The sequence below is a fragment of the Saimiri boliviensis genome, chromosome 11 (genome assembly GCF_048565385.1).
Source record: "Saimiri boliviensis isolate mSaiBol1 chromosome 11, mSaiBol1.pri, whole genome shotgun sequence".
NCBI lineage: Eukaryota > Metazoa > Chordata > Mammalia > Primates > Cebidae > Saimiri > Saimiri boliviensis.
The window spans coordinates 82,758,330-82,771,853 of NC_133459.1; the positions used below are offsets into that span (position 1 = coordinate 82,758,330).

Here is a 13,524-nt window from a genome sequence, read left to right on the forward strand (position 1 = left end):
TCTTCTCTGTATCACTTCTAGATGCAGAAACACCTCAGACTCAGTTCTGAGCCTTCCTCTCTTTTTTATCTACCCTCCATTTCAAGGCAAACTCACCAAGTTCCATGGTTTTAAATATTAGTTTATGCTAATAACTCCCACATTTATATAACTGGTCCAGAAGTCTTCCGGAACACGAAAATTCTGTATGCAATTTCCTACTTCAGTGCCTCATAAGCTCCCTAAACTTAGCATTTTTGTAGCAGATTGTTTACCGAGATAGCTGCCAACAATTCCTCGTCTCATGTTCCTAATGATTTGAGTCAGGTTATGAATCTTTGGCAAGAATATTATAAAAGTGGTGTTATGGTCTTCTCATTGCCTTCTATCAGAAGGCACATGATTTCAGTTTGTCCTGGCACTGATGATTTTACCTTTGATTTCCTGTGTAAGGTTGTATCTGCCAGGCTTCTCCACTTTAGTTACTTTTTTCCTTTTTCCTTTTTTGTAAATAAGTATTTTTGTTGGGAGGTACTTAGAGACTATGTCAACATCACAGTCTCCTTCAAAGTATTTGTTTACTTATTTGCTCATTTTGTTTGAGACAGAGTCTCCCTCTGTCACTCAGATGCAGTGCAGTATCACAATCTCAGCTCACTGCAACCTCTTACCTACCAGGTTCAAATGATTCTCGTGCCTCAGCCTCTTGAGTAGCTGAGATTACAGGTGCCTGCCACGCCTGGCTAATTTTTATATTTTCAGTGCAGACAATGTTTCCCCATGTTGGCCAGGCTGGTCTCAAACTCCTGGGCTCAAGTGACCTGCCCACCTCAGCCTCCCAAGTGCTGGGATTAGAGGCATGAGCCACTGCGCCTGACCTGTTCATTAATTTATATTAGCATTGACTCATGGTTTCTTATGCTATCAAATGAGTTATAATCCATTATCATTTATTTTGATGTAAAACTGTCTCAGATTTGGCCAGTGGGAGCCCCTTCAAGCAGGCTTCCGTGTCCTTTGGACATGTCCTCCCAAGATTCTTTGATCGCTTGCCTGCTTCCTGGAACAAGATGTTTCAGGCTCATCTTATACTTTGCCTTGGAATTAGCCATTTCCAAGGAACTTTAATTCCTTTTAATGGAGAATGGTATTTAGAAGCCAAGGTCTAGGTGCTAGGTGAGCTCATTGCTAATAAGGTGTTCATGTTTCCAGTTTCTCTCACTCATTCATTCCTACCTCAGGGCTTCTGACCTCAATGCTACTTCTGCCTGGAACTCTTCCTTCTAGGACTTCCCACTGCTGGCTCCTTTTTTTTTTTTTTTTTTTTTTTTTTTTTAATGAGTTAGGTCTCTGCTCAAAGCCTTACCTACTCTGAGAAGCCTTCATGATAGTACTATCAATTATCATCCAAGTTCCTTTCTAACGCATGCCTTATTTTGTCACCATGGTAACTAGAACTATCTTGGTTTTATGTTTGGATACTCTCCCACAATGAAAACATGAGTTATATGAGAACACAGGGTTAAGAGTCAAACAGCCTTGGATTTTAATCCTAAAGAGCTTTGTGATTTTTAAATAATTGACTTTGAGTTTGTTTATCATCCATTAAAAAAAAAAAGTGACAATAAAACCTTTCTTGCAGGGTTTTAGAATTTAAAAACAAGATTATACATATGTTAACATTAAACTCATTATTTGGCATCTAATAAGGCTGTGGACTCCAAATTTTGTTGCACACTGAAAAATCACCTGGAAATCTGATGCCTGGCTTCCACAACTAAACACTGTGATTTATTGGGTATGTGATGCAGCCTGGAGATTGGGATCTTTAAGTGCTCCCCAGTTGGTTCTAAATGGACAGCAACATTTGGGAACCATTGCAATAAAGAACTATTTCTGGTAATTAAATAGTATGGCAAATTCAGTATGAAGAACATTTATAAAGATTTTAGCAGCAGCACTCAAGTTTTTTGTATATTATCTGTGCTTAAATTCAGCTCTCCTTTCAGAAAGCCCTTATAAGATTACATTTAAAAAACTGTATATTAGTTTGCTTCTTGGTTTGCTTTTTTCCAAACTCAACAGTGGACCTATTTACTCAGTAATACAATATGAGGCTACAGCATGAAACTTCCATCTCCTTTTTACATTGCTCAAAAAGATGGTAGCTGTAAAACTTGACTTCTGTCTCAAACCATACATAAAAATTACTTTGAAATGCATTGCAGAGCTAAATGAGAAACTAAAACAACTTCCAGAAGAAAGCACAGTAGAATTATCATCAGGATGCTGAGATGGCACAAATTTCTTAAACAAGAGACAAAAATCACTAGCCATGAGAAATAATTTGATACACTGGATTTAAAATAAAAAACTATGTATGAAAACAAAACTGTTATTATCCTAGCCTGTCCCTATTTTGCCAGTGTTTGACATTGTACAATGAGTGATATGCTGACCAAAGCTTCAAAAGTGAACTCTTGCTTCCCTGAAAGTAGTGAATTATCTTAACTGATCGTTCAGTCAGTTACAAATAGAACTCCTTGTTCTACTCTTTCTCCCCTTCTCACTAGCGAACTTGGCAAATCTTTAAAAACAAATAAAGTGAACTCATCATGAAAAGGCCTGGAAGAATTTTGATGCATATTGATGAGAGAAAGAAGCTAGTCTGAAAAAAACTACATACTATGATTCCAACTATGTAACATTCTGGGAAAGATGAAACTACAGAGACAATAAAAAGATCAGTGGTTGCCAGGGTTGGGAGGGAGAGAGAGAAAGGTATGAATAAGTAGAGCACATGAGCTTTTTAACGCAGTGAAATTATTCTGCATGATACTGTAATGGCAGATACATGACATTATACATTTGTCAAAACCCACAGTATTGTATAATCCAAAGAGAGAACCCTAATGTGAACAATGGACTTTGGTTAATAAGAATATCAAGATTGACTCATCAGGCTGGGCGTGGTGGCACATACCTGTAATCCCAGGACTTTGGGAGGCTGAATGAAGTGGGTGGATCACCTGAGGTCAGGAGTTCAAGATCATCCTGGCCAACATGGTGAAACCTTGCCTCCACTAAAAATACAAAAATTAGCCAGGCACTGGGGCACATGCCTGTAATCCCAGTTGCTTAGGAGGCTGAGGCAGGAAAATCACTTGAGGCAGGAGAATCACTTGAACCTGGGAGGTGGAGGTTGCAGTGAGCCAAGATTGTATTACTGCACTCCAGCCTGGGTGACAGAGCCAGATTCTATCTCAAAAAAGAAAAAAAAAAAAAAGATTGACTCATCAATTATAAAAACTGTGCCACATCAGTGTAAGAAAATGTGGGAAACTGAGGAAGAAGGGGGTATTTAGAAACACTCTATTTTCTGCTTTTCTATAAACCTACAACTGCTTCAAAAATACAGTATTAAAAATATATACATATATATAAAAGTGAGCTAAGGTGTTTTTGTATTGTGATAATATGGTATCCCTGATAACTTTTTCACTGTTGCATTAATGAACTTAATTCACAAACTACATCCTGTCAGTCATCCTAACTTACACACTTTTGGTTAATGGTCAGTTTTCAGGGCCAAAAGGAAAAAAAAAGACTTTGTAGAACTCAAAAACCCACAAAACTAGCTTTATACAAACCCTAATTTTATTGTCTATATAGTTAGAAAACAGTGTTAAAACTAATCTATATATAGGTGTTACTGTATATCTAAATTATAATCTTTGATTCAATTTTAAAAAGAAGTCCACAAATGGAATTATATTTTCAAGTCTGCTTCTGCTTTTTAAAGCAGCTTCCTTAAATGTAACCTCACTATTTTCTTTCTAATACCACTATTTTTGCTATTCATTGGAGCTAAAACATTTTTCTATAATCCTTAGAAAATGCTTATACTAGGCTCACACATATAATCCTAGCACTTTGGGAAGCTGAGGCAGGTGGATCACGAGGTCAACATATCGAGACCATCCTGGCCAACATGGTGAAACCCCATCTCTACTAAAAATACAAAAAATTAGCTGGGCATGGTGGCGTGCGCCCGTAGTCCCAGCTACTCAGGAGGCTGAGGCAGGAGAATTGCTTGAACCCAGGAGGCGGAGGTTGTGGTGAGCCGAGATCATGCCATTACTCTCTAGCCTGGGTAACAAGAGCGAAACTCTGTCTCAGAAAAAAAGAAAAAAAAATAGAAAATGCTTATACTAAAAAAAATGCAATCTAAAATGTTTAAAGCTGCTGGGTGTGGTGGCTCATGCCTGTAATCCTAGCACTCTGGGAGGCTCAGGAGGGCGGATCACCTGAGGTCAGGAGTTTGAGACCAGCTTGACTCAAATGGAGAAACCCCTTCTCTACTAAAAATACAAAATTAGCTGGGCGTGGTGGCGCATGCCTGTAATCCCAGCTACTCGGGAGGCTGAGGCAAAATTGCTTGAACCTGGGAGGCGGAGGGTGCAGTGATCCAAGATCATGCCATTGCACTCCAGCCTGGGCAGTAAGAGCAAAACTCCATCTTAAAAAAAAAAAGTGTTTAAAGCCAATATGCCAGTCTTCCTCATGACTGACAAATTCATCCATCCATCCAGAAATGCAACTCAATCTCATAAACCAAAGTAATGTTTTCTATAGATATTGGCAAATATATAAAAAAGTTTTACATATTTCCTATTGAAAATGTTAAAACTATAAAATAGCACTACTTTAAAAAAATTTATTGTTACTAGCAAAATTTCCATTTCTATGCTTTTGCAATTAATAATAGAAATATATAGGAGACAGATGTCAGGAAACAGGTAAAATTGTAATTTAAATAAAAACAATGAGCATAAGATTTACAAATGTGTAAAATTAGTTAAATTTTGTCAAAGAACAAAAAGACAGATCTGGCTAATGGCCCACTTATTCAAATAGCATTCAAAACAGAATTGTCACAAACACACACAAAAAATAATTTGTTCTAGTTATTTCAACTGTACAGTGGACCTCATTAAAAGTACAGAGAAAACATTTTTTAAAAATCTCATTAGGCCAGGCAAGGTGGCTTATCCCAGCACTTTGGGAGGCCAAGCTGGATTGCTTGAGTCCAGGAGTTGGAGACCAGCCTGGCCAACATAGCAAAACCCTGTCTCTGTTAAAAAATACAAAAGTTAGCTGAGCATGGTGGCATGCACTTGTAGTCCCAGCTTTATTACTTGAGAGGCTGAGGTGGAAGGATCACATGAGCATGGGAGGCAGAGGTTGCAGTAAGCCCAGATCCTGCCATTGCACTCCAACCTGGGCAACAGAACAAGACCCTGTCTCAAAAAGAGAGTGAAAAAAATCCCTCATCAAATTACATATAGTAACTAAGTTTTAGGCCAAGATATTTTTCTTCAGGAATTAAAATGATTAAGCCAAGAATGTGAAAATCCTAACGAAGTAGTATAATTAGTAAGGTTACTTAGAAATGAATTTTGGCAAACTGAGATCTTAGGTGGCTCACACTCCATCAAGTGTTCCTCCAGTATCAATAAGAAGCCGTTTAAGAGCCTATGACAATGGAGTGGGAAAGAGATTTTTAAATCTTTTTTCTACATTGGTAGTTTTCTAATCAGTGATTGGTTTTATTACTGAACAGGAACAGCTTAATGCTGAAAATTTTCTGCTTAATGGCTAGCAAAGACTGTTAGACTGAACATTTCTAGCACAAATGCACTGAGAAAAAAAACGTTATTCCCAGTGTAAGAGTCTATTCTCAAACAGAGATATGGTCCCTATTAAAATTAGTCTGAAAATATAAAATATTTTTAAAAAATACTGAAAGACCTTAAAAAAAGGAAAAAAAGAAATTACTAAAAAGTACATGATCAACATGATTTATAGTTAGCTATCCTAAAAGTATGCTTTTTTTATTCTAAAAATTCTATTTACAAGGTATGCTTACATTGCATTTTAAAAGACATGTATCAAATGTAAACAAATCATTACAGCAGTATTACAAGAAGATTCATATTCTTTAAAACATTTTTTGTCATTATTAAAAACTAAAAGGAAATAAAGTGTCATTGTCGTGAAACAGTACGTGATCTTAAGGGAAGAAACATCTCACTAGAGTTTCCACAAGTTCCTTCTTCTTCTAACTGCAGGTCTGGTGGCAAAGGAGGAGCCCCTGGGTCCCCAGGTCTAGGAAGTGTAGTTGAAGAGAAGACAGTATTTTCAGTCCTGCCTACTTCTAGAACAGGCAAATTCAAAGAAGAATTAGTAGAAAAAAAGGGCGTCGTGCTGGATTCTCCTTCTGGATGGTACATGACAGTGGATGCCCTCAGTTTTTCAGAGAAATTACTCTCATCTGAATTTGATCTGGAGAGGCTGTTCGTGGCTCCATCTGGAAAAGGTTCACAGCTGCTACATTTCAGTCCTACAATACAATTATTCAGATGTAAATGAAAAAGTAACTAAAAAAAAAAAAAAAATGGAGTCAGCGTCCATCTTGTAACTTGTTAAAGATTACAAGCTAGTTACCATACAATCAAAATTTAAATAGCAACTTATAAATTTGCAATAGGCATAACCTATTTCAAATCTAATTTGCTTTTCTCAACATCCATGAAGTATACTATTATTCACATATTCTAGATAATAATCTCATGGAAGTTAAGCAACATGCTATAATTCTCATTTAAGTTACAGTGTATGTATAAACTTAACCACTGAAGAATCTGGAAAAAGTAAAGAAGCTCCTAAAATTTTTTTCTAAAATAAGAAATAGCTTTTATAACTAATAAATATTCTTTAGCATTCTGGCACAAAAAATATTAGCCAATGAAACCAAAATGTAAACAGGGCAGATGCTAAAATTCCATCTGTTGATCAATGGCAATGACTAATTATTGAATAATAGAATACCAGAACTAAAAGGAATTTTAGAAGTCACCTAGGATAGTCTCTTATTAAAAATGAGGGGAAAAAAAGGCACAGGACAATTAAGTCATGCCCAACATTCCAGAACTACTTTGTGGGAAAATGAGAATTACAATTAAATAGGTAATGCCTGATTCTCAACCTCATAGTTCACTCAAATGACAGTGGTTGTTCACATCAGCTATGGTATGAATGTATCCACCAAAAGCTCACATGCTGGAAACTTGGTCGCCATTGCAGCAGTGTTAGGAGCTGAGGCCTTTGGGAGGCAACAGGGTCATGAGGACTCTGCCCTGTACTAAGGCCATTATCACGGGAATGCGTTAGTTATTTTGGGAGTTTGACTCCCTTTTCTTCCCTTTCACACTCTTGCCGTCCTGCGCCCTTCCATCTTCTGCCCTTGCACTATGGACGACCATTGCCAGATGCTGGCGCCATGGTCTTGGACTTAACCAGCCTCCAGAACTGTAAGTGAATAAATTTCTTTACTTTATAAGTTACCCAGTCTCAGGTACTGCTACAGCAGAAAACAACTTAGATCCATCAAAGAATTTGATCATATCCAAAGGGTATAGCTAACTATTATCCAGATGATCAAAAGAATAAATTCAAATACAATTTACCCTTCTGTTAGGCTTAGCAAATATTTAACCCACAGGCACAGAAACCCTGAGTTGACAATTTTTAGGTAAAACCTGCATAGTCTATAAAGTACATTTATACATCTCTTTTTCCACTAGTTTTTCAATCTCACAATACAGTTAGCATGTCTATCCCATGCTATAGAAACTACTTTCTTAGCTATGACTCAAAGGGAAAACTTGTAATGTGTCCCAGCAAGGACTTAAAGAAGATGAGTTCCTTAAGGGCAGAGCCCTAAATTATTCATTTCTGTATCCCTAATGCCTAGAACAACTGTAGAACATCACATGCACATTTATGTGCTCTGGAGAGAGACAGACAAAAACAGAGGTGGTGGGGGTTGGGGATTTAAATTGTGCAGGCAATTCTACACAACATTCCAGTCAGTGAGTGTACATTCTGGAGTGAGGGTAAAATGGGACAGGTGAACTTGCTATTTCTTTTATCTGTTTCCATGCTTTCACATCTTGCCAGACTAGTTTTTAAAGTCATGAATCTTTTATGCAACCTGATTCTTATAAACATATGCCAATGACTTCATCTTGTGATCAACTGGTGGGAGAAAAACTAGCAGAGTTGGACTTTTAAAATACTTTGCCAAAATACTCTTCTTTATGTGTTATGTATAGTATTTTCAGAGGTTACTCTTGAATAGATTAATTTTACATTCTGTTGACTTTAGAAACAAACCCTTACGTATACAGGGATTTCATAATCGTTTTCTATAAATGGTATTAAATAAATATAAATACAGGATGTTGAGTGATATTCCACTTTTCAATGTAATAATGTCATATAAGGTAAAATAAATACAAATTGAATATAATTTTGGAATTCTCTTTTTTTTTTTGAGACGGAGTTTCGCTCGTTACCCAGGCTGGAGTGCAATGGCGCGATCTCGGCTCACGGCAACCTCCGCCTCCTGGGTTCAGGCAATTCTCCTGCCTCAGCCTCCTGAGTAGCTGGGATTACAGGCACATGCCACCACACCCAGCTAGTTTTTTGTATTTTTAGTAGAGACGGGGTTTCACCATGTTGACCAGGATGGTCTCGATCTCCTGACCTCATGATCCACCCGCCTCGGCCTCCCAAAGTGCTGGGATTATAGGCGTGAGCCACCACGCCCGGCTGAATATAATTTTGAAGTTTAAACTTTTTGAAAGCAAAATGATCATTTCTGTTTTGTTTTGCTTTTTCTGATAGGGTCTTGCTCTGCTGCCCAGACTGGAACACAGTAGCACAGTTATGGCTCACTGCAGCCTCAATGTCCCAGGCTCAAGTGCTCCTCTCATCTCAGCCTCCTGAGCAGCTGGAAACACAGGTATGCACCACCATGCCTGGCTAATTTTAAAATTTTTTGTAGAGATAAAGCCTCACTATGTTGCCCACGCCGGTCTCAAACTCCTGACCTCAAGCAATCCTCTTGCTTCAGCCTCCTAAAGTGCAGATACCTGGCCTACTTTGCATTTTTTTAAAAAGCATCATTATATTTAAATTAACTCTTAGATACCTAGGATATCTTACCTTTCAGATGTTCTAGTTTTAGATTTCTAAGTTTCAGCACTTCATCTGTAATCTTCTGTATCAGGAAGTTCTGTGTTTTTTCTCGCCGAATAGATTCAACAAGGGTGTCTAGACCTTTTGGGTTTTCCTGTAGGTAGTCTAACAATTTTCCAGCCCTTTTTCTACTTGATGTTCGACAAGAAATTTCTTCAGTGTCTTCTCTACTGAGTATTTTTTTTGCACGTAGATGATCAAAATGTCTCTCAGCTATGATTTTCTCACACAGGTATACACGTAAATTTTCTAAGGCCTAAAAGACATAAAATATGGTTCAATGTTGTTTTGTAACATCTAAGAAAGCATTAGCTGGGAATCTTAACTGGTGTGAGACAATGTTCTAAAGTGAGGAGGCTCAGGGCTTGTAAAATGCATGCTAATTAAGATGAAAATCCAAGTAGACACAAGTAGGTCCTAGACATTCCTCACTGCTCTTATCTCACCTTCAAACCTAAAACCCAAGAGTAGGCTGTTGTGAGGAGGGACCAGCTGAATCTAGAGGGCCTGGGTCCTCAGCAACAGGGAGGTCTGTGGAGGGCCATCTTTGGAGGTAAAGATGAGGGCAAAGACTACTGTACATTTTAGCTATCAGTTAGCAAGGAATCCAGAATTAGGACCAGTAACTTAGTGAGAGGCTTCACAGTCTGTAACTTTCTCATGTTTGTCATTAATTACTCTATTTCCTTAGAGTAAAACTGTTAAAAACAAATCCCTAAAATGAAAGGGCCCATAACGTATCTGTCTTTGGGGTCAGCTGGAAAGACTATACTCTAACTCAGTGACTCAGTCTTGGTGGAAGGGAGATGGAAAGATGTGTGGGGAGAGAAACCTAAAGGAATAGTGACTGTTGGAAAAAAAAGAAATAAAGAAAAAGGATACCAAAAAAGCAAACCTAGACTTGAGAAGCACCTAACAGCTTAATTAGAAAATTAAGAAAAATCCATGTTGATCTCAATAAATGGCATTAATAATTTGATACTGATGATTATACTTTAATTCCTCTATTTACTAGATATATGATCTTGGGCAAGTAATTAACTCCTCTGTACTTGTTTCCTCAGCTGACTGTTATATGAGGAATGAATAAATTAACATACGCAAAGTGCTTAGGAAAGTGCTTGGTACAGAGTAAGTGATCAATATATGCTAGTGATGATGACAAAGGTAATGGAAGGTCTTAGAAATATCCTAGAATATGACGGCAGGAAAGTAGGCTAGGTGATCTGTTCCTGTGTGAATAAACACTTTTTTTTTTTTGTAACCCTACTTTCAAGCTAACAATTCACTGTTAAACATCCTCTTCCTCATTTCTCACGTTCAGTCCATCACCAGGTCCTATCATATCTATTTCAAAAATGCATCTGGAATTCTCCTGTTTCATCCATCTCCACTGCCTTCACCCTGATCCAAATCACCATCATCTTTCATCCATATAGATTCCAGGAACCTGCTCAATGGTTTCCCTGCTCTTATTCTTGCTCTTCTCAGTCCATGAAACAGGCAGAGGGATCTTTAAAAAATACAATTCTTCAACAAGTCCCTACTATACTTTGGGGGAAAGAAACCCAAACACTTTACTAAAAGGCTTTTCATGAAAATGGCTCTAGCCCACCTTCCTAACTTCATTTCAGATTACCCTCTCTCTGCCTTCCTCCGATTTCCCCAAGTCACCAAGGTCTTGCCTGTTTTAGGTCCTTAGCAAATTCTATTCTGCCTAGAATGCTCTTCCCTCAGTTCTGTCAAATTCTTCAGGAATCAGTTGAAATGTGACCTCTCCTGACCATCCTATCTCAAGTCGATTTCCCCTATTACTGTCTTGGCACTGTTTGATTCCCTCATAGTAACTGCCATAATGAAAACAAATAAATCTATTTTGTTTTGATTTGTTTGCATTTATATAATGAAAACAAATAAATATAAAAGTACATTTATTTGTTTTCAACTCTAACATCTCTGTTTGAAGCAGGCAGCAAGGAGGTATGTTTTAAGCAACACTGTCTATCCTGCACTTAACCCAGAGCACCAAGTAGATAATGTTTCAGATGAATGCAAAACTCGCTACACTTATTTTGTGATTTAAAATGATCCCCTCAAGAAACTGAGCTCTTTTCAAGTTAGGATTGTCTTAGTTTTAAATTTTTTAAATTGTAGAACCAACCACAGTATCAGTCTCACAGCAGCATGTAATCCATATTTATTAAATTGAACTAAATCCAGCCAACACGATGAGGCAAATAACCAGATAGGAGGAGACACTAAAGAAGTGAACGGTCCCAAGACGAAGGGTGGTAGCACACAATTCATCAAGACCGACAATACAGCAGCAACAGCAAGCAACTGAGGGGGAAGGATGACAAAAAGTTCAATTTTTGTCAAGGCGGGCAATCTGTAGAATATAAAAGTAGATTTCCAGTAGACGTTTGGAAATAAGGACTGAGAGTAGAGAGAGGGGTACAAATATGTGGATGATAATTTTAAAACTTTCTAAGATCAGAAAACATTTTGAAAATATCATTAAAAAAATCTCTAAGAAGAAAGCATGCACATAGTTTTTTTCATAGACCTTTTGAAATCCATGCATGGTTTCAAGGTTATGCAATTCTGATATAAGCATAAAATGAAATCCTGAAGATGGATAACATCAATGAACTGACAGAGAAAAACAAAGACCTGGAAGCCACTCTTCACATCTGTACTTGTATACAGGTCTTATTTCCTTCCACTTGTAATTTCTCAGTTCCTGTTTTATTAGCTGTAAAATGCGAATGGCAATTATATTCTTTAGAGGTTGTTGTGAAGGTTAAGTGGGAACATTGTGAACTGTGTGACACAGGATGTGGAACATAGGAGGCCTAGCTCCTGGAGGTTCAAGGTTTTACTGGTACTCACTATGAATAAGCCAACATTTATTCTACAGTAGTTTATTTATGTTCCATTCTTATCTCAACTGGAATGTAAAGCAGGAAACTGATCTTCATTTTTTGTATCCTTCCAGACCCAAGGTCAGTGCTTTCCATATAGTAAGTGCTCCATAAATCTCTGCTGAATGAGGAAACTAAGCACAAGTCCCAGTCACATCCAGTTTCCTTCTGCTGGTGAGTCACACCAATCGTGAGTACAGTGTAATAAACCTTACAGGGAAAAGGAAGGGATTTGAAGTATATGAACATTTAAAAAGTTGCTATCCTGTCCAGTTCACCAAAATGACTTTGTAAAAGTACTGCAATGCTCAATAAGAACACGTTTCATGTTGAATTTGTTTTTAATTTGAATTCATATAAAGTATTACAGGTCTCATCTGGCAAAACAAGTAACTAAACACAAAAGAATGTCATCTCAACAAAGCCATTCGATACAAATAAATATGAAGGTTTATGTAGTTCTGCACCATCCGAGAAGAGCATAATTTAGCTACTGAATATTTTCGACGTTTACCTATACGATAATTCTCAGCTACGTGTATTCACTCCCCCAACCCCAATTTAAATATGTGGGCGTCTGCTAACTAGGGGAATTCCGGGTTGTGCTTTCAGATGTTGAGCTTCCTCCAGCCCCCTATGCAAAAGAGCTTCACATTTTTGGTCCACTGCTTGGGATCCTTTATCTGGTACAGCCTTCGCTCTAGGCTGATATAGCAGCCTAGGCGGCCGGACTCAAGGATGAATCTGAGCCGCCAGTCCCTGACGAAACATATCCAAAAACGTAGTGGGGGAAAAGCATGAGGGGATGGGTGAGGAGTGGGCAAGAAGCAAAGCTCCGCTGGGCAAGGTTTCCAAAGCCCAAGCTCTGCGTTTATCAACGTAAAACCTAGATTAATAGGTCCCTGAAGGATCACTGCTACCAAGGTCCCTCGGATGCAGGGCTCGCCGCGTTCCTCCCGTGCTAGGATCTTCCGCTCCTCCGACCTGGAGGAGGCTCCTTGTCCTCGGACTCCAGGTTTCCGCTTCCCTCGCCCGCTGGACTGCAGACCGCCCCCTCCCGCCCTAGGCACAATGTCGCTACTCACGTCCTTCTTCACTTCAGTGAGGTCCTCCTCGGTGAGGGACGGCGCGGTGGGCTCCATGGTGGAGGCGGGAGATGGCACTTCTTCCGGGTCTGGGAGCTCGCGCTGCGCCGCCCCGCCCTGACTGAGGGCTTCGGCCTCCGGGTAATGGGAGAGAAGGCGAGGAGGCGGAGCGGGTCGGGAGAAAGACGGCCGCCCCTTCGGGAACGGAGCTGGGGGTCAAACCGGAGCGCTTCCGGCCCCGCCTCTGGGGTCGACGGCGTCGCAAATCTACCCGTCGCGACGCGGAGCTCGGAGGAGCGCTCCTTCCCTCTCTTAGAGGCTCAAGGCGCAGGCACCGCCCCCGGGCGAGGCGGGTTCCTCGGCAGAGCCCACCCTGTCACTGCGGCAGCCTATCGGCGGCACCCCGCAGGCCGCTCCTGTTCCCGCCCCCG

The 13,524-nt window shown here is 39.3% G+C and overlaps 1 protein-coding gene across 1 annotated transcript; it reads right to left on the bottom strand.

The window, feature by feature from the left end:
- Positions 1 to 1,286: 1,286 nt before the first annotated feature.
- On the bottom strand, positions 1,287 to 13,175 carry BCL10 (BCL10 immune signaling adaptor). Its single transcript, XM_003921354.4, has 3 exons — positions 13,094 to 13,175; positions 9,052 to 9,340; positions 1,287 to 6,382 (listed from the first exon to the last, which is right to left on the bottom strand). The coding sequence occupies exons 1-3, from the start codon at positions 13,148 to 13,150 to the stop codon at positions 6,027 to 6,029; spliced, it is 702 nt and encodes a 233-aa protein (XP_003921403.1). The 5' UTR covers positions 13,151 to 13,175; the 3' UTR covers positions 1,287 to 6,026.
- Between the last annotated feature and the right edge of the window lie 349 nt (positions 13,176 to 13,524).

What these genes read in the sequence shown, in the direction of transcription:
- BCL10 (XM_003921354.4), bottom strand. Translation starts at nt 13,150, where the DNA reads ATGGAGCCCACCGCGCCGTCCCTCACCGAGGAGGACCTCACTGAAGTG. An exon ending in TCACTGAAGTGAAGAAGGAC is followed by an intron (nt 9,341 to 13,093) that starts GTGAGTAGCGAC and finishes TATGTCTTTTAG; the next exon opens with GCCTTAGAAAATTTACGTGT. An exon ending in AAAACTAGAACATCTGAAAG is followed by an intron (nt 6,383 to 9,051) that starts GTAAGATATCCT and finishes ATTGTATTGTAG; the next exon opens with GACTGAAATGTAGCAGCTGT.